At 30.3% G+C, this 19,769-nt stretch overlaps 1 protein-coding gene across 2 annotated transcripts in view; it reads right to left on the bottom strand.

Annotated features, from left to right (window-relative positions):
• Positions 1-271: 271 nt before the first annotated feature.
• The window catches only part of LOC148629449 (rho-associated protein kinase 1-like), a 29,174-nt gene continuing 9,676 nt past the window's right edge, over positions 272-19,769 (bottom strand). For both annotated transcript variants that reach the window (XM_088551410.1, XM_088551405.1), the window contains 23 exons: positions 18,450-18,529; positions 17,078-17,186; positions 15,660-15,818; positions 14,855-14,935; positions 14,240-14,405; positions 13,758-13,864; positions 12,297-12,447; positions 11,703-11,863; positions 11,293-11,415; positions 10,975-11,036; positions 10,572-10,641; positions 9,783-9,886; positions 9,206-9,392; positions 8,878-8,971; positions 8,413-8,504; positions 7,686-8,046; positions 6,788-6,947; positions 6,401-6,479; positions 6,157-6,225; positions 5,659-5,791; positions 4,978-5,043; positions 4,508-4,640; positions 272-4,107 (listed from right to left, as the gene is read on the bottom strand). In XM_088551410.1, coding sequence (XP_088407536.1) covers positions 4,005-4,107; positions 4,508-4,640; positions 4,978-5,043; positions 5,659-5,791; positions 6,157-6,225; positions 6,401-6,479; positions 6,788-6,947; positions 7,686-8,046; positions 8,413-8,504; positions 8,878-8,971; positions 9,206-9,392; positions 9,783-9,886; positions 10,572-10,641; positions 10,975-11,036; positions 11,293-11,415; positions 11,703-11,863; positions 12,297-12,447; positions 13,758-13,864; positions 14,240-14,405; positions 14,855-14,935; positions 15,660-15,818; positions 17,078-17,186; positions 18,450-18,529 — 2,850 coding nt within the window. In that variant the 3' untranslated portion in view covers positions 272-4,004. The remainder of the gene's footprint in view (positions 4,108-4,507; positions 4,641-4,977; positions 5,044-5,658; positions 5,792-6,156; positions 6,226-6,400; positions 6,480-6,787; positions 6,948-7,685; positions 8,047-8,412; positions 8,505-8,877; positions 8,972-9,205; positions 9,393-9,782; positions 9,887-10,571; positions 10,642-10,974; positions 11,037-11,292; positions 11,416-11,702; positions 11,864-12,296; positions 12,448-13,757; positions 13,865-14,239; positions 14,406-14,854; positions 14,936-15,659; positions 15,819-17,077; positions 17,187-18,449; positions 18,530-19,769) is intronic.

Below are 19,769 nucleotides of genomic sequence, written 5' to 3'. Positions count from 1 at the left end.
CACGGATAACACTCCAAACGCAATTTTTGTGCAGGATACCATACATAACATTAATGTAAAGTTTCATAATAATTTGTAAACTAAAACTTGAAGAAAAGTTTACAGACAAAAAGCTCACTTGGCTTATTGGGCCAGGTGAGCAATATATAACTTCAAAAAGTTCTTCTAAAACAAGAAGAGACTAACTAAGTGATGTAAGCCCCCCCCCCCCCAACCCCACCCCCAAAAAAAATTGTAAAGAAAACGAAGTATAAAAGAAAACAAGAGACGATTCATCATTAGCATTTTATTTATTTATTCCTGCATCTGATATGAAAAACATGATCAGACAAATCTGCTAATATATGGATACATGTGTCACATGGTATAAAAAATGATGCCATTAGAAACAAGCATTGGAAGTACATTGATATTTACACCATAATATACATTATAATGACAAAATAGTTTACAAACATAAATACCCCAGATTATGCAGGACCACCAGAAGTTTGTTCTTTTAAATTTCCAAATCCTAAAATATTTCTGACAGCATTCTTTATGCAAGTTTTTTTTTAAACCACAATGCCCTAAAACCTTGACTTGCATTAAGTTAAAAAGAAATACTAGTACATGCAATTTGGTATCAATCTAGCAATATGTAATGAAAGATACAACAAACTTCTCCTGGTATGTTGCAGTGATAAAGCATTTAATAGCAGTGTTCTCTATATAGGAATGTTCAGTACAGGATACATCAGTTAAACATGCATATAATTACATATTATAGGACCATCACAATATAAGATCAACGTTCAAAACCATTAACAAATTGAATGCTCAACTTATGTCACTTTTTCATAAATAATTTCCTGCAAAATTGGTGTAACTCACTCTTTGACATTTAAAGTGTACTGAAGTAAGCAGCATATTAATTTATACCACAATACCAAGTTATTTTAAATTTTGAACCTCCTTTGGAATGTATTGTAACAGTAATGCAATTATTCTGAATTCTGTTAGACATTATAAAAATTATTCTAATCTTAACCACCACTTAACCAACTTATTATAAAAAAAAATCAGAAAAAAAAAAACATACAAAGCAAGCTAAAACACAGGGTGAAATACATGTATTCTGTAAGGCCTCTCTTCAAACTCTGAATTTATTTCTTGTGAAAATGGGGAAAGACCTTGGCATTCCATGAAAATGTGTATACAGTTGTAAACAATAGTGTTTTTAGATATATGTGTACTAGCAGCAGTTCAAAGGAGATAATTGGAATGATACTGAAGTACCCTATTGGAAAGTGAGCAATTTTTGGGCAAGCCTTTAGTTATTTGGTAGATTATCTTCTTACCTGGTTAGAAGCTAATATACAGGTAGGACAACAACCAATCAAATAACTTGATATGGCCTTCATAATACTACAGGTCAGGATAAATCATGATATGTTTAGATGCATAAGATTTTCATACACAAGCACACAACTTAAACCTTATATAAGACCCATTTTAACAAATTTCAAAATCCATTTCAATCATGTACAAGATATCTTGGGACTTGAAGTATGAAGGAAGATATTTATTTAATAGCGTTATGAAACTCAGGGAGTTAATAAATAAATGAATAATAACTCTTCATTACTTTCAGTATCCAGGACTTACCTTAAACATTATCTCTATACAGCAGTTTTCCAAACAGCAAATACAAGTAAATCATTTTAAATATATTTCTAAATTCAAAACAAAAAAAAACAAAAAAAAAACAAAAACGAAACATTAAAATACAAAAATTTTATGATCTGAAAACAATCCTTACAGTTTCTTCAGCTATATCGTCTGTCTGCTTAGATTTTTAAGACAGAACTGGAAAAAATGAAAAAAGAGATGAAATCAACTGAACTCTATAGATTTGTAGTAAGGATTTGAATCCTGATTTATAATATCATATATCAGTAATAAGATTATTGTGTACAACCTAGTAGTGAGCGTGAATAAATGACTTTTACATTTCAGCACCATAGATATTGCTTATTGTACACACATACACACACTGTCAGTATATACACATGTATATTTACATGCTGTGTATTTACATATTTTTATTTACACATTATACATGTCAAAGACCAGTAACATAACAGGTATATATGAATGTAAAAAATATATATATTGGTTTATTGGAACTCAGCACTTTTAAGCAATATGAATTATCTAGCACTATAATGGATTAAAATGAATAACAATATTAGTTAACAGCACGTAAAATGTTTTTCGTCGTTAAGCCAAATATAATATCTTGGTTCTCAGGTTTCCATTGTTTGGTTTTCGAGAATAAAGAATTGTGTTGTGTTTGGTCTATTCCTCTTTTAATGGTGCCTCATTATCCATTTATATTTCCATGTTACCAAAATAAAAACAAAAAAAGCACCTCATGCAATTTCTTTCCAGCTATGAACATTATAAAACACATCTTTATCACGGACTTGGTACTGGTAAAAAAAAATGTGTCCCTTTCTCAGGAAAAATGGCCTTAACACCAAGACATTAACTTTAAATGGTTTAATTGTGTTAGTTTCTTTGCCTTGTCCCTAAAGTAAACTTTTACTGAAGTTTACTGTGAGTAGAGGTCATAGTAATAGATTAAGTAATCCTAAGTGATGGGAACATGATATCTATTAAGATGACAAGTAATATTGTATAAATCATAAGCCATAAACAAATACAATAAAATATTATAAATAAATATCATTACTGAAGAGATTCTTTATATCTAGACTAACAATTACTCTAAACCTAAACTCATTCCATTCTATGTTCCAGTAAAATTAACTAGCAACATTTTCATATCTTAATGGACCTAATCTAGTCAGTTCTGTAATAATTCTAGCATCTAACTTTAAATTTTATTTCAATCTATCAATTCACTATTCATTCTAATTCTGATATTACCCTCTAAAAAAGACCAAAAAATGAGATGTTCATGCCATCTACTTACTACACTCTGCAACACTATTGAAAATTAAGAAAAAATATACTTTTTGATTCATTGCCATTAAAAGAGAGTTTCTTGATAGCAGTAGAAAGATATTTTAATAGTATTTTTCATTACACATTTGGTCCATGTGTTTTCATAAGTTTGTTGAGATCTTTGCTTCTGTTATCACTGAATTCACAACCAAAAGAATAAACAGTAGAAAAAAAAACACCAATAAATATATGATAATATCTCAATACATGTACTGATCTGGGATAACTGAAGCCTTTTGATTATTGTAATCGACACAATAAAAATAAATCATAACTTACATGGTTAGCTTTTACCTCTAAAACAAGTAATGGCAAAAATACTTTTGACATATTATTTATTTCAAGATAAGAAATCAATTAATTTCCATTTTATTTTCATTTTTATTTCAGAGACAATACTCCAATTAAGAACAACATCGTTATAATGATTTGGAATGAACACTGTTAACAATATGACTAGCATCAGAATGATTTGTTGATAGAGACAGACAATTTTATTGCATTATATAGGGGTTAGTTTTTCTGATATCTATATTATTTAACTAGCATCCAAAAAATAATTTGTGGAAAAGCACCTTCGATAAAACAGATATATGGTAAATATGATTAATAATGTCATAGCACAAGTTTACAAAGCACTATAGTTAGAGTAGTAAAATTGAGTAACTAAATCAAGAACACATTTGCCTTAATACTGGCATATTTAATCCAAATATGAAATGGTACACTATGATTATTCAACTTGAAATATAAAATGGTCTACCTTAGTCAGTAATGTAAGAACAGTTCTGACAATGTGGTATGTGAGTCAGTAATGTAAGAACAGTTCTGACAATGTGGTATGTAAGTCAGTAATGTAAGAACAGTTCTGACAATGTGGTATGTATGTCAGTAATATAAGAATATTCTGATATATGATTAGAAGGTAGGAAGTTGGATCTAGACACCACCAATTCTTTGTGTAGTAGTGAAGGTAACATAACTCTGGCTGCTCAACCAGGTCGTGAATTAGGAGGTAATGTTGCAGCATTTCTGGGACCACTCTGTCGACCCTGGGGTCCAAAGGATGAATATTGTTTGGTGCCTCTTAAGGTGCTGAAATAAAGAAGTTTTAACAGTTAATATAAAGGATAACTGAAGCCTTTTCATTATTGCAATCAACAAATTTGGTTACAAATTTAAACCACAGTTGAAAATTAATGACAGTTGATCTTATGATCTCAGATATCCAAACTGTTTCTTTTTAAGTGAAAAAAAAAAAGACATAACTCCTGGACAAATGCAATATACATATACACAATAATAGAACTTGACATGTTTTTAATTGTGTATAAGTTTAAAAAGAATTTGTTAAGCAGCTCATTAAATAATATTGAAGCCTAAAGGTGTAATTAAAATGAAGATTTAGTTCCTGGTTTAATTCAAAATATTCCACAACCTAAAATAATGAGTCATCTAATTTAAAATTTTTCACAATTAAACTTTAAATAATTACCTTAAATTTCCTGAACTAACTATTCCTTTCTTCGAAATCTTTTTACTAAGATGCTGAATCCACAGTTTCTGTTTTTCTGGAGTCTCAGCTAATAAAAGCATTTCCTTTGCCTGAATATTTTGGTCATAATTCACTGTAAAACATAGTTAAAAAAATCTGTATGAAACAGTGTATTCTATTGGACTTCTCACCCCAAAGACTTGGTACAATTTTCTGCACTGCTTAACTTACAATGACATTAGTCATTATATTTTTTTAAGTATAAAGAATACTCCAGAGTTAAATCATGCAGCATTTTAAACTGAAGATGATTTCACATTACAACAGGATATAAACTACATGTATTTTAATTGGAAATACAAAACAATGTATAAGCTATCAATGCAGGATTTTTCTGGCCATTTAAAAGAAAATGTAAATACTTCAATTCATAGTATAGACATTAACAGAATTACAGAATACACTCTTACCTTTACAATACCCTATAAATTCCTCATTCTTATCATAATGGTCTTTATGAACTTTTGTATGACAATCTACAAATAGAAAAAAAATCATCTATAATCCTTTCCTCACTACTGCATCTTTTTTTTTTTACAGAAAAAGAAAATTCTAGAAATACAAATTCCACAGCTTCCTTACTATGATACTACAACATGAATACTGGAACCAGTGCTGTATAAAAGTATTTTTAAATCTTGAGATACTGACATTATATGGTAATTTGAAATAGAAATGAACCACTTTCAATAAAATTTTATTAAATCATAGTGTTTCCATGGTTCTCCAAGAAGAATTCTGTCCATGTGCCTTACTTCATCACTTTTAAACACTGGTTTGATCTTTCTGTAGGCTCAAAATTTAGTCATGAAATAGTTGTTTACAAAGTGCTTCGTAAATGTTGACAACTTGACAAAATTTGGAGTTAGCCAGCTTCAAATAAGTTTTCAAAAACAAAAGTAAAGGGCATTTTTAATTATCATCTACAGCATAAATCTACTTGGAAGGCTGTTTAATTCAACCACAATCAGAATTTATTGAAAGTGGTACCACTCTTTTTCAATTTTCCTTAAAGTAAAGGTGACATGATGCAATACATGACATCACCAGAAATCTGTAATTGAAGAACACCATATAATACATATACTTACGTCGACATTCAAGCGCCTGAGGTGGGTGAACAAGATGCCATGCTGGTTTGTTACAAGCATCACAGGTTGTGGGTGTTCTATAGTGAAGGGGAATTAACTCATGACCTTTGTAGTTTATCACAGCTGATTTGTCCTAGAAATTATAATTAAATGTGCCTCAATCATTCAATATGTGATTATTAAGGAAAGATGCAATATAATTATATATATATTAAAGCTGACAGGAAATTAATATACATACAATATATACAAAATGGGGACAACCTCTGCAGAAAAAGGAAATCTGTTTTTCATACCAAATGACCCCAAAAAGTATAATAGACTTTTTACTCTGTAGGATAACTTCAGCATGAAAGAGGACTTCATAAAACATTTTTACCCTGTTAGACCCACTTAACTACTTTCTGCATTATTCTTTATTCATCACTTTGAAGTTTGTTATTTATTAAAACTCTTTTGATAAGAAAACCAGAAAATGCAGAACAAGACTTTACTTACTTGTGGGTTGGCTAATTCATTGTGGCCATCTGACTGACGTCTATTTTCACCCTCCGATGCATACAACACCTAAAAATGATTTATAAATTTAGAGGAACACGTGGAAGGCTATGAATGCTATAATATAACAGGAAAATCATATAGTTCATGATTATATACCTCATAAAAAATACAATGTAAAATTATTTCATACATGGGTTTCATATCAAGTAATTTATGCAAATTATTCACATTAAAAACCCACCTGAAAGATCCTTGGTACATCCTTAGCTTCTGCCCTATATACATCACCCTGTGTAACTGATCGCACATGGAATAATTTTCTAGTGAAAAAAAATCAAGATACTCTTCTTAATCAAAAGATGTCAGTGAGTTTAGGAATGTCTTTAAGAAATCAGTTCTTTTGTTATACACCAATAGATCAAATATAAATCAGTAACAACCATACAAATATATTTAGGGAAAAAAAACCTTTGAATATGATATAAAATATGGCATAAGAAAGAACAAATATTGATAAAATGTCATAAAGAATCAGTTAGTCTATCCAAAGGGGATATGATTAAAACTTGACCTTAAAACTTAATTTTCAATTATACAACATAACTGCTTTTTCAAACAGGCAACTTACTCTATATCTAAAACTAAAACTGGATCAGAATTTTGTTTGTCACTTTCTGACATATAAAACAAAACTTTTCTACTACTGACAACCACATACTGCTTCTTCCAACCATACTTCTTTATATTAGATTTATTTGGCACAGCTAACCAGCCTTCTAATATCACATCTGAAATACATAGATTCTCCAGTAATAAAGAACATTTTAAATTATTTCTCCACTCTTGATGGCAAAAATTAAGTTTTAGCAAGTATGTTTTTCGCAACGAGTGGAAGAAGAATCAACATCTATGAAATCTGTATAATCATGAAAATAAATCCAACTTTGTTCACAAAATGTACAATTTCAATGCAGCCTGAAATATAATTTACATGTGTACCATATAATTGGATCAAGCAGAGCAAAAAAAAAGTGTTTTGTGCTATTTCAATGACTTGACAATCTATATTTAATCTTTTTCTTACATGAAAACATACCAATCAACATATCCTGTACTTCGACAGATTCTTAACATCATATGTATATTATTATTTTGTTTTCAAATTTATTATATATACATATGATATTATTTTTTTGTGTGCAAAAAACCCAAAAAATGTTTTGGTTTTTTCATTATAAAAATAGGTGTCTAATAAATTTTCTTCTCATTCACTATCTTTTACAAAAATTTCTAAAGGCATGCTTACTATTTCTACAACATACATGTATCTTGAACATCTCTGTAAAATCAATTCATAACTCATCATTAGCACTCACCTAACTTAAAATCAAGTTTGACCACTCATGTATTTCTATATGACAAATTTTAAAGAGTGCCCATATGTTTGAGAAAAATTTAGAAAATCGATCAACCAAAATTATTAGGTACGATTACAATGAATTTGATATCAGATTACTGTTACATACCTAAACCCCCCTCTCCTCCTCCATCTTCCATAGTACTACTGTTCATAGAAGCAGCATCAATATTCACATAAGTCAATTTCTGTCGTAATTGTTCTATTTCACTATCCTTAGAATCTAATTCCATCTGAAGCCTTGCTTTCTGCTGCCCTTCATCATAAAGAGCAGCTTGGGTTTCAGACAAATCTCTTGCATGTTTTTCAACCATTTTATTATACTTTTCCTTTTCCATGAGTAATTCCTGTTGGAGTTTCCTTAAGTCCCGGTCTTTTTTCTTTACATCAGCATTGTTGTTCTTATTTTTACCACCACTCTGAGGTTTAAATTCCTTTCTATTCATTATTTCAGCTAATTTATTCACAGCCTGTAAAGTTACAAACACACATTCCTGCACAGCATAGTGATTATAAATCAGTAAAACAATCTTTCTAGTCAAACTCCAAAATCAAATGTCCCTAGCAAGCATCGTGTATGTTTAAGGGTAAGATCAAGGCTCAGGAATGAAGCAATACCCAAAACTTCATTTTTACCAAATGAGTACAATTACAAATATGTCCAAAACAAATTCAGAAGTAAGCTTTGGTCATGTGTCTACAACTCATGATAACACCACTGAGCATGTTTGCTATAGAAATGAGAAAAAAAACAATAAAAACCTTAAATATTGCCTTTTCTTCTGCAGAATGTGGTCAGACTATTTTTCTATCTATCCAACAAATAATATACATACCTGAATCTTTTTTAATCTTTCTTCTTCCAAAGATTTCTTTAATTTGCCTATCTCACTGTCAGGTGCACTCTTCTGTTGAATGTTTTGTAAATCTGAAATGTAAAATTTTAAATTTAATAAATCATTAATACCTGCACAGAATGAACATTGTTTCCCATTTTTAGCATTTAGGTTGTCAAAAACATTGAAACAGGGTTCAAAACCATGCATTTTTTATGTATTAGTCCACATTGTTCTGATCAAGTGTTGAACCATCACAAGAAAAATTTTTGGGGTTAACAAAGCAACAAAATTAAAATGTTTTTTAATGGCTTCTCCATAGTTACTATGAGGCCATGGCTACCAAGTTTCATAACGGTGTGTTACATTTTTAGGAAAAGCTTCATTTAAAAGGTAAATCTAAGGTGTGATAAACAGCTTTATAGGTTGCATATAATATCATTTGAAGGTACAGTGGATAGATACCATCTTGTAAGCCTTTCATTCTGTTTGAAATATCATCCTTCTCCATCTGAAGCAGTTCAACCCTCTTGGAAAAGTCTCTATTACTATCTTCAGTCTAAAAACAACAGGTTATTGTTTTGTCAGATTTCAGAAGTAATTACATGATTTAATTATTGTGAATAAGTCATTTTAGTCAAAAATGTGTGAATTCACAGTGTTAAAAGAGATATTTTAAACCAATTTGAAGTACAACAGTCTACTTTTTACAGAAACTTTAAATTGATTTCAATGTTAATTAAAGAATTGATTAAGAAAATAAATACATGAACTACTCGGTACTTCTACTTACAGAAGAAATTATACTGTCTTTCTTAGCCAGCTCATTTTTATGTCTAGATACAAGTTCTTTAATTTCTAATTTCAAAACAGTTTTCTCTTTTTCAACATCAGCAAGTTGTTCTTCGGCTATAGATAAGGCTATGTGTTCTGATTCAGCTTTGGCAAGTGCTAACTGTAACTGTTGGGCTAATGATGCTCTAAAACAATTAATCATAACTGTTCATTCTTGGGTATTGTAGTAATATCAAACAAACAGCAGAATACACTAAACTCTGAATCTTAATTGCAGTTAATAGGCAAACAAAATAAAAACTAAACAAAATAAACAAAATAAAAACCTAAATACAAACAAAATTATTCAATGTATTTCATATTGAGAATTAATTACCTATTAATTTATTCCTTTTTGTGACTGGAATTAATGTAATTTTTTTCCTGACATGCAAAAACACAAATGCATTTAACTAATTGGAAATGAATAAGTGAAGCCAATAAAATGACTTCAAGCTTTTATGCTGCAGCAATTTATAGACACATATGAAATATAAAATCTGACAAATTTAAGAGATGCTAAAAACTTAACTTACTTTTCTTCCTCTAATGCATGCAGATCAGTTCGTAAATCATCAACGTATTTATTTTTCTCCTCCACATCATCTTTCAGTTCTTTGACCTGTGTTCTATACAGGGACTGTAAAAACATTTAACCCATGAATGACATACTTGTATTAAGCTGATCTTGCAGGATTTGTTTTATGTTTTATTCTAATATGTTCATGACATGACAACCTCCCAAGAATTTTAAATATGTAATAAATATCAAACAAATCTTATTAACAAGAAATTCTCTGAGCAAGCTAACTATAAGAATACCTTGCTTTACTTAAGACTCTTATCATGTTAATCCTTTCATTTCCCTTGGCATTAATCCTAAATAATTATCTTCCTTCATGTGTATACTGCCTAACTTTTGTATAAAAATCGCCTAAGGACTGTTCAAGTAAAACATATGAGGGACAGAGGGAAGGCACTTTTATTTTTTGTATATTGGTGGGTGTTTAGGTCTCTTGACAAAATATAAAGTTTAACATAAAACATCAATTGAACTTCTATTGGTGGCTCCCCTGGTTTAAAAATGCCTTCCCAAAGTATCTTATATCTCCGAATGGAAAAGCCAAAAGTCCATTGAGCAGTTTAGGAGGAGTTGTCCTAATGAAATACGTGGACAGATGAATGGAAGGACTAACAGAAAGACAGGGTGATTTCTTTCATTCTATACACCCCCTTAACTTTACATGTAAGGGTATGATAAAAGGTCCAAGATAAATTGTTGATCAAACAATCCCCCCAAGTTCCCAGTCAAAAATACCACTTACAGAAAAGTATTGTTCTGCTTCTAATTGGTCCTGTAGTTCTTTCATTTGAAGTTCATTTACAGACATATCTCTGAAAATTCATAAAACCAATTAAATAAGGTCCATAAAAGTAAATAATGGCCATTGATTGAACTAAATGGTCATAAGCAGTTTTAATGTTTGAAAAAATTTTGTCGAGTGGTCTTATTATTATATGTAGAAAACAAAAATGTTACAAACAGATGAATAGACAAATATATGATTTTAAATGTGGTTAAAAAATATAACTTCTGAAAATAATGCTAGGTATTCACATTTTTTTAACATTATAATGCATTTTCTTATATAAAAACTTAATCGTGTTGTGAATTCATACTTATGAAATGAAATGGAAAATTTGTACATGAAGTGACAATAAACTTACTCTCTTAATTTCCTGATTTCTCCATCTGAGCTTTGAGCTGATTCCTTTATATCAGATATTTCCTGATATAAAAGAAAAAAAAAACTATTAAATGTTAATTAGAGTAATAGCACATTTTTCTGCAAATATGAATCATAAATCTTTGTAACTAGAACTCCTAAAAAAATACCATACAAAAATAAAAAGTACAGAATTATCTAAACTAATTGTTATCAGATACAAATGTACTTATAGAAAGACAATTTCTTTTTAAATAACACATGGATATACAGAGAGCATATATAAGCATCCTTCCATTCTTAAAAAAATCCTAACTACCTTTCTCAGTTGTTTTTCTAAAGCTTTGTATCTAGTTAGTTCAGCAGCTTGAGTTTTGAAATCACTCTGCATCAGATTTCTCCTCTGAATTTCTTGCTCCACTTGTAAAGATAGATTTTTGGCCTATAAAATATTGAAATACACGTATAAATCTAATTATATACATTTGGTTATTATTTGGAAGCACAATGTTAATTTAACTGTAGTGTCAGTCAAGTAAATAGTTCTAACTATGTTCCAGAAATCTCATTTTTTAAGCTTTTAGAATATGAAAAAAATCCATGAAATTAATTACTTAGTGATAATTTTCCTTTTGAAAATTGTTTCATAAATTGAAGCTTCATGGTGATTATGGATTCTACTTTTGACTTTCTTTTGTTCAAATGTTCAAAAATTCTTCCCTGTCCTACCTTATCTCTCTCATTTCTATATTCATTCTGTATACTGTTGATTTGTAGTTCATATTGTTTGATATCTACTGATAATTCTGATTTATATTTCTCTACTTCTAACAGTCGATTTTCTGCTGATTGTCTTGCTGCCTTTTCCTGATCCAACTTAAGCTGGATATCTGAAATGGTTAAATCAAAAATATTAAAGTTTTCTTAAACAGTATTTTCAGTATATCAAAGCATCAACACCAGCCTGGACAGTATCAGAACATAAGATAGATACTTTCCTATCACTGAATGCCATGCTTTGTGAATCTAGGTACAAAACAGCCTCATCTCTTAATCTACCACAGATAATATGTGAAACATAACCCTACATATTAATGCAGTAATGGCTCTATACTGTAATGACATAAACTGTCTATTCAGAAACTACTGAAAGTATAATTACTTGCAGTTGTGGTTTTTTTTTAGGCATGCGTAAAATGTTGTGCTAGCAATTCCCATTCCATAAACCTGACATATCTTTAATTTAAAATATCATTTTATCCTGATACATCTTTTTCCATGCTTAATACTTAGTAAGTTAATTTACTTGTTTTATTATTCTACCTTTTATTGCACTAAGTGTGGATTCCTCAGATGTAGCTTTGATGACTTTCTTGTCAGCATTAAACCTAGCAATAGTAGTCTGGTGGGCATTCTTCTCATCTGTCAACTTCTTCTTGAATGTATCTAACTCCAGTTCCATGTTATTTTTACTCTATAAAAGTCCAGAGTAAAACAAGCATAAAATTTAAACAAATCAACAATTTCCATGCAACGAACAGATATAAAAAACAACAATTTTGCATAATACAGTTGAACCTCGTTAAGTCTAAGTCAAAGGGACCATGCAAAAATGTTCGAGTTATCTGAGGTTTAAGTAATCCCAGGTCGAGGATAAACCAGAAATACTAGTAGTTTGGTCCATGGTTATTTCTGAATTTACATCATTTGTTGTGCTTGTACATGTACTTCACTTTATACAATACTTTGTAATGTCATGTGTTTCATATCAGAAGATATTTTTTGTATGTTGGATATCATGTTTAAAATACTGCACGGCATCGACTGTTAGTGAAATTTCCTTTTTATTTTTTTTTATATTAAAAACGTCTTAGTTCATAAAATGCTGCTTTGTTTCATTCAAAATCCAATCAGGAGTATCGCCAAACCATGTGCTCTACAATATTACGATAAAATTTCAAATTCACTAGCGAAACGAAAGTATTTGTTAAAATACCCATACTAACGTCTGTTTGATGTTTCAATAAATAGTCAGATACCATTTCAATTCATCTGTATTTTTAAAAAAAAAAAATATCAAAATATCCCATATCACTGTTAGTGTAAATTCCAACATGTTATTAATAAAATTTTCATTTCTTTTAACAACACACGCAATTTTAAATTAATTAAATAAACAAATCAAACCATAAAGAGTGTCGACAAATTAATTTTAAAAGCCACGCTAATTGTTGTTAAAACACACTTCCATCATGTCTGTAATAAAGCAATCAGTCTTCCGACTAATTAGTTGACTTCAAGACATCAGGGTTAATTAACCTCGAAGTCCTATCGAGGGGACCGATTAATTACCTCGAGTTATCTGAGGTTTCAATTCATCCGAGTTCAAGTCATCCAAGGTCAAATTGTATTGGAATACAGGGAGTTTTGCTGGGACTTTGTAATTAGTTCGAGTTATCCAAGATTTGACTCATCGGAGTTTGACACATTGAGGTTCAACTGTACTTTTCATATAAAAGGTAGATTTAAATCCTCTTTTTAAACTCAAATATAATAATTATTCCCAAATAAAAGAAGCAATGTCCCTATAGATTATGGGAAACCTGTCTTAACCAAACACCTTTTAGGATTGAAGAATGTGACCAGATGTTCAATTTACCAAGATTCAGGAACCTTCTAAATGTCAGGTTTTTGGATTATTCTAGGTTCAGTTTAGAAAAGATTCACTGCTTATAACAGAAATTTAATTCAACTTGTGTATAATATAAAGATAACTGTGTCTACCTTCTCAAGCTTAACAATGTTATCATTGAGTCTTTGAATTTCTTTATTTGTGTTCCTTTCTTTTTCTTCCACCAGATCTTTGGCAGTCTGTATGGCTCTTATTTTTTCTACAAGAACCATATAAATGTCAGGTCTGTTCCCTTTAAATTCATCTCATACCCCAAAAAGGCACATTTTTCAACTCATCACAAAATAAACCAGGCATAAATGTAATCATAAACAACTCTGCCTTCCTCTAAGCAGCATTCATCAATAAAAAGACTCATTAAATAAAATCCTGGTCTAAATTTTATATACTAATAATTATCAGCATCAGATATCTAACAGCTATGAATTATCTTCCCATAGGTTATATATGTATTTTATTTAATTATAGAACTATTCTAAATGAAACATGTAACTATCCATGAAAAAATTCTAACAGACTTTACTAACAAAGATATGATTACAAGTTACATGTCTCTATACATGAACTAACAAACCTTGTAGTTCTATAAGATCTTCAGAGGCATGGGTCCTACTACTCCTTTCATGGTCAAGGTTAGCTTGTAGATTCATTACTTCTTTCTCTAAAGCTTGTTTAGCAGTTTGTACTTCTGAGTATTTATAATTTAACTCGTTGTAATTTTTCTCTGCTACTGTGTATCTCTGTTGGCAGAAAATCAATAAAGACTTAGCATCAGCATGAACATGTATGACAAAGATGATAAAACATTTGTCTTCCTAGAGAAAAACTAGAAACCCATAGCGACACAAGTCTATGCAAGAATCATTTTGAAGAATTATGTGTCAATCCTTCTCAACAAAATGTAAAATATATCCTTTAAGATTGATCAGATAGTCAGGATGCCCAAAAAATTTAAAAAGGACCAATAATAATATATTTTTCGATGCAATTGCAATGCCTCATTTTAAAATTTTATCTCCTAACCATTGTCAATAATTAAGGGCCTGGAAAATACAGGATCATGACTGAAAATCATGATCATTGAAGTATTTAATGCACTCTAGGATGTGATATCTAAATCTTAACACATCATGATATTAAATTGAGAAAAAATTGTTTGCACTCAATAATAACTGGTAAGATAATATACCTGTTGCAGATCATTGTAAGACTTCTTGAACCTTGCAGACATTTCTGATTCCATCTGCAACTTCTCATTTAAATCAGAAATCTGAAAAAAAATATATAAATACACACTTTTCAAAAATCTTTTGTGAAAAGGACAATTTTTCAACAATTTGTAATGCTATTCAATTGATCTTTTTAAAGATATTAGTTACCTATATATTTATATACAAAATTCCATTACTTCCTTTCTTTCAATGCTAATAAATTTGAAAACTCTCTCAAACATTAAGTGTCAGTCCCCGTAAGAATCAGGCAGTTGGTGAAACCTGGTATGAAAAAAACCCCATCATTTTGATAGTGTAATTTAACTATTTCAACCATCAGAATCAGGGAAAACAGACAAGATTTTCCATATCATGCTGGACCATTGAGTTACAATTTTTGAAATGCACTAAGAATGAACATTTCAAGGGCAGATAACTCTGTCAAAAACCTCATTTTTCTACGATTCTATTGCAAAGCCAGTGATGCAGAGATCAAATAATGTTCTTTACAAATAGAGAAAGCATCCTTGAGTGATATTTTATTGTCAGATCGGTGGGGTTTTGACATGCATGTTTTTGATTTTTTCCATTTTGCCTTACAAACACTTACACTTAATACCTACAGCTGTTAGTTATATTTGTAAAACTAAGCTTTGTTCAGTTGATAAAAGGTCAATGTGTCTGACTTTTCATTTTCTTTTAGCATCATCAAACCTTATTTGGTCAATTGTAAAACATGGTAATATCTTTATTTATTCAACTTTTCTACTACTAATAACTTACAGATTTTTCTAGCGTTGACACTTTCTCATGAGTATGCATTTTATTACTAGACAATTCTTTTCTTGCATTTATTTCACTCTCTAAATGTCGCTCTTTTTCTCTTATCATGCTTTCTAATTTCCTTCTATTGTCACTCTCGTTGTCCAATTTTCTTTGAGTCTGAAAAAAAGTAATGTTCATTTACGCAATCACTATTTTTTTTTTTATATTAATCAAAATAATATAAAACATTTTTTGTTTTTCTATTGTCGTATATTCCTACGAAAAATGGTATAAATAAACAGCAAGAATTGAAAGACCTTGGAAAGACTAACCATGAACGAAATAATTTATTGAAAATGTTAAAATAAAAAGCTTCACTTAGTACAACAAGATACAACCACAGCCAGTTAAACTATGTTGTACACACAATTTTAATTTTTTGACACACTTACCATAGGGACTTACAGTTCAAAATGGACACAACAACTCATCTGGACACAATATTGCACAATATTTTGAAATTTAATTTAAGTATAAAGGTCTGCTTCAGGGAGCATTCATGGATCACTTTATACCTCTTTATCTCAAAAATAGTAAATGATAGAGTTAACTTGGTAAACAATCTTTTATAAAGCTCTTGTATTGAGGCTGGGATTTTCATATGGATCCCAATAAATAAATAATTCAAAATCGGACTGAAAATAAAAGTTTAATTTTTGGAGTGGGGTCCCTTATAACTCGAAGACCGTAAGAAATATCTGAAATCTGATTGAAAAAATGAAGGCAGGGATTTTATGAGGATTCTAAAAAAAATAAATATACAATTTCAAAAAGATTCATTCACTAATAGTCAAGTTATTCTCTGGACATCAGGAAAACGCATGTTTCTGACCCCCTATTAGGCCACTAAGTTCTGAAAAGTTCAAGTTTTTACCACAAAAAATCAATCCAAGTCTGACCATTGTGGTATAGCATATTGTTGAACTGGAGTTATAGTTTAATTTCATGAAATGCATTTTTTAGACACCTGGTTCTAAAACAGTTGGGGCCATAACCCAAAATATCAATAACAACCTTTCTCTTCAGACATTTCTTACAGTTTTTAAGTTATAAGGGGCCAAAGGGGACTCTGCCCAAAAAATCAGCCTGCTCCGGTGGAGTAATATCTATTTTGCAGATTTATTTTGGACTTGACTTGATTATGAATCGGATTAGTGTTCAGTACTTTTGTTGTTACCCTTATTTGTTGTTTGGAACCTTGTTATAAAATTTTACAAAGATCAAATAGCTATCGCTTGAAAAAAGTGTCTACTGACGACGACAGTGCCATAACAATATACGCCCAAAATTTTTTTCAAACTCTTTTTTTTTCAACATGTTCAAACTTATTCACAATATACAGGTTTTTGATACTTTTGTACTTCAATTCTTTATACCTCTTTCAAATCATGTCGAATAAGAGCCACATTTCTCTCTAATTCACTTCTTTCCCTTCTGATTTTTACTTCTTCTGAACTTAATCTGTCTAAATCTTGAATTGCTTGCCTGTAAAATGAAATTCATTATCTAGTAATTCAATAATACTGGAATTCTCAGAACAAACTCTGGTGTCCTAATCCTTTTTATCCAAGTTAAATAAAAGTACAGCGTTCCAATGTCCCCTGCGAAAAACTTTAAATTCACTGAAATTTTCTAAGTCCAAGGGCGATAACTTCTGTAACAATCAATCAACGATAACCAACGTCGAACTTAACTGTAACTTTTCATAGTAAGACTACATACAAAATTTAAAAATCAATTGGTAAAAGCATTACAAAAAAGTGTGAAAAACTGTAAATTCAGTGAAATTTTCTAAGTCCGAGGGCCATAACTTGTGTGAAAATCGTTCAACCGTAACCAAAGTCATACTTAATCTGTAACTTTTCATAGTTAGACTACATACAAAATATAACATCAATTGGTAGAAGCATTACAAAAAAGTGTGGAAACTGGAAATTCAATGAAATTTTTTTCTAAGTCCAAGGGCCACAACTTCCATAAAAATCATGCCACCGTAACCAAACTCAAACTTAATCTGTAACTGTTCATAATAAGGCCACATAACAAAAACAAACTTATTTGGTAAAAGCATAACAAAAAAAAGTGTGGAAAACGTGGATGGATGGCATTTCCATGTCCCCTTGCCACGCATCGCAGGGGACAATAAATTTGCAATCTCATTAATTCTGACATATAAATGCATCAACAAAAATCATTGTAAACAGTTCTAAAGTAAAATATTTTTTGCTATTTTTTTGTTTCTTTCTCAAGATATTCTCAAAATCTTGGCTTACTCTGTACTTTGAAGGCATCAAATAATATGGAGGATCCATCCTTGATATGAAGGCAACAAATTATTTCAAACCATGAAATACATATAGAATAACAGTTAATAATTTTGATGGACAATATAACATGGAACATCTTGATAAGTGCAGGAGAGCCAGTCAAGGTGTTCCACATGATCAGTAATCTACTATTGCATTTTTGTGATCATTTCAATGTACATTTGGTTTTTGGACTACTTTTGTCATTGTGACTACAGACTGTTACCGTGTGATGTCATGTTCATTCAAAACTCTTAAGAAGATCTGATGATGTCACCATCACTCCCAATATTTTGACAGATACTTTCAAGCATCTTGTCATATAAGAAAAATATCTGTCAACATAAAGGGAAAAAAGTACAGATTACTGATATCAAACCTATGCTGAAGTGTTATGGTTTTAAAAAATGTCAAGGGAAACCTCTTATACTTAGAAATTTACATATATTTCCTATCAAGTTCTCCTTTTTCTGACTTCAGTGTTCTTAGTTGCTCTTCCAACTTTCTCTTGTCTTCATCATTCTGAAAATAAACCCAAATAAATGCAAAATTAGGGTACACCATTAACACATCACTAGATTGCTGTTTGTATAATATGTCCTTCAAGCGTAATTGAACTTAGATGACAATTTATTAAGAGGACAATTCAAGTACATGTTTCTGTAATGTAGATTCTTTATAATAAAGATCAGAGCCTTTCCTGATACTAAAACTGAACTGAAAATCTCATATTTCATAGGAAATAGTAGAATAAAAATCAATTTGGTGTGTTTTAAGTGAAATAAGGAAGTTTTTTTTTCTTGAAAAGTCCTCAACATAAATAAATATGTGACGAGAGCAGGAAACAATAAGTCCTTAAAATAATACTTAGGGCAAAAGTGGGCAACATATCGTAATAGTAAAAAAAACCACTCTGGGTCTAGACCTTTGACCAATGGTCTTAACAATCAACAGAAATTCTAATTTTCTAAAAGACTAAGTATCTACTAGGTAAGGTCATTTTTTTAAATAAAATGTTCCAAAGATTGTGTTTGTGACAATTTACAAACCTGTAACCTAAGTCTCTGACCTATGCCCTTAAAAGGGTTCAAGATTAAGACTAAGAACTATGTATCTGCTGTAGGATGTCGGTTACAGTGTGTTCATAGGATGTAAGAGACAGACGGAGGATAGCAGTCAGTTGGTAGTCGTACTAAATTACTTGACAGATAATAAACTGATAATTTTACAAGGAACATCTCATCTATAGGAGTGATCTGTGGAATAAGCCAGTGCTAGGTGATAAGAAGACAAATCAAGAAGCAAGTTCTAAAATCCCAGTTCCTATCATATGATGCATTTTCAGACTACAAAAATCTCCACTCATCTCATAGTATAATTTGAATATTTTGGCCCATCCAAATTGTCATGCTAATTTGAGATTTTTGTACCAATAATGATTTAAATAATAAAATGAACCATTACAAAATCCCTAAATAAATACCATCAATATATGTACATGCCGAAAGTAAAAATACTAATTCTTATACCTCTACTGTGAATACAAAAGGTTTTAGTAAATAATGAAAGAGATAAATGTATAATTGCATGCTATTAGTTCTGTCTGATCCTGAAAAAATAACACATCTAACAAAAACAAAAAGAAAACACCACCTTGTTTAATGTTTATGTTTTAAATCATATTTATACTTTCAACCAATTAAATAATGAAAAAAAACACTAAATTCAGAAACTTCTGAAACCTAAAAACCAGTTATTCAAA

Source organism: Perna viridis, chromosome 1 (genome assembly GCF_037379345.1).
Source record: "Perna viridis isolate PV_CMFRI_1.1 ecotype Kerala chromosome 1, ASM3737934v1, whole genome shotgun sequence".
Taxonomy (NCBI): Eukaryota; Metazoa; Mollusca; class Bivalvia; order Mytilida; family Mytilidae; genus Perna; species Perna viridis.
Note: the sequence above shows the minus strand (reverse complement) of the source record. Positions and strands in the feature narration are given on the sequence as shown.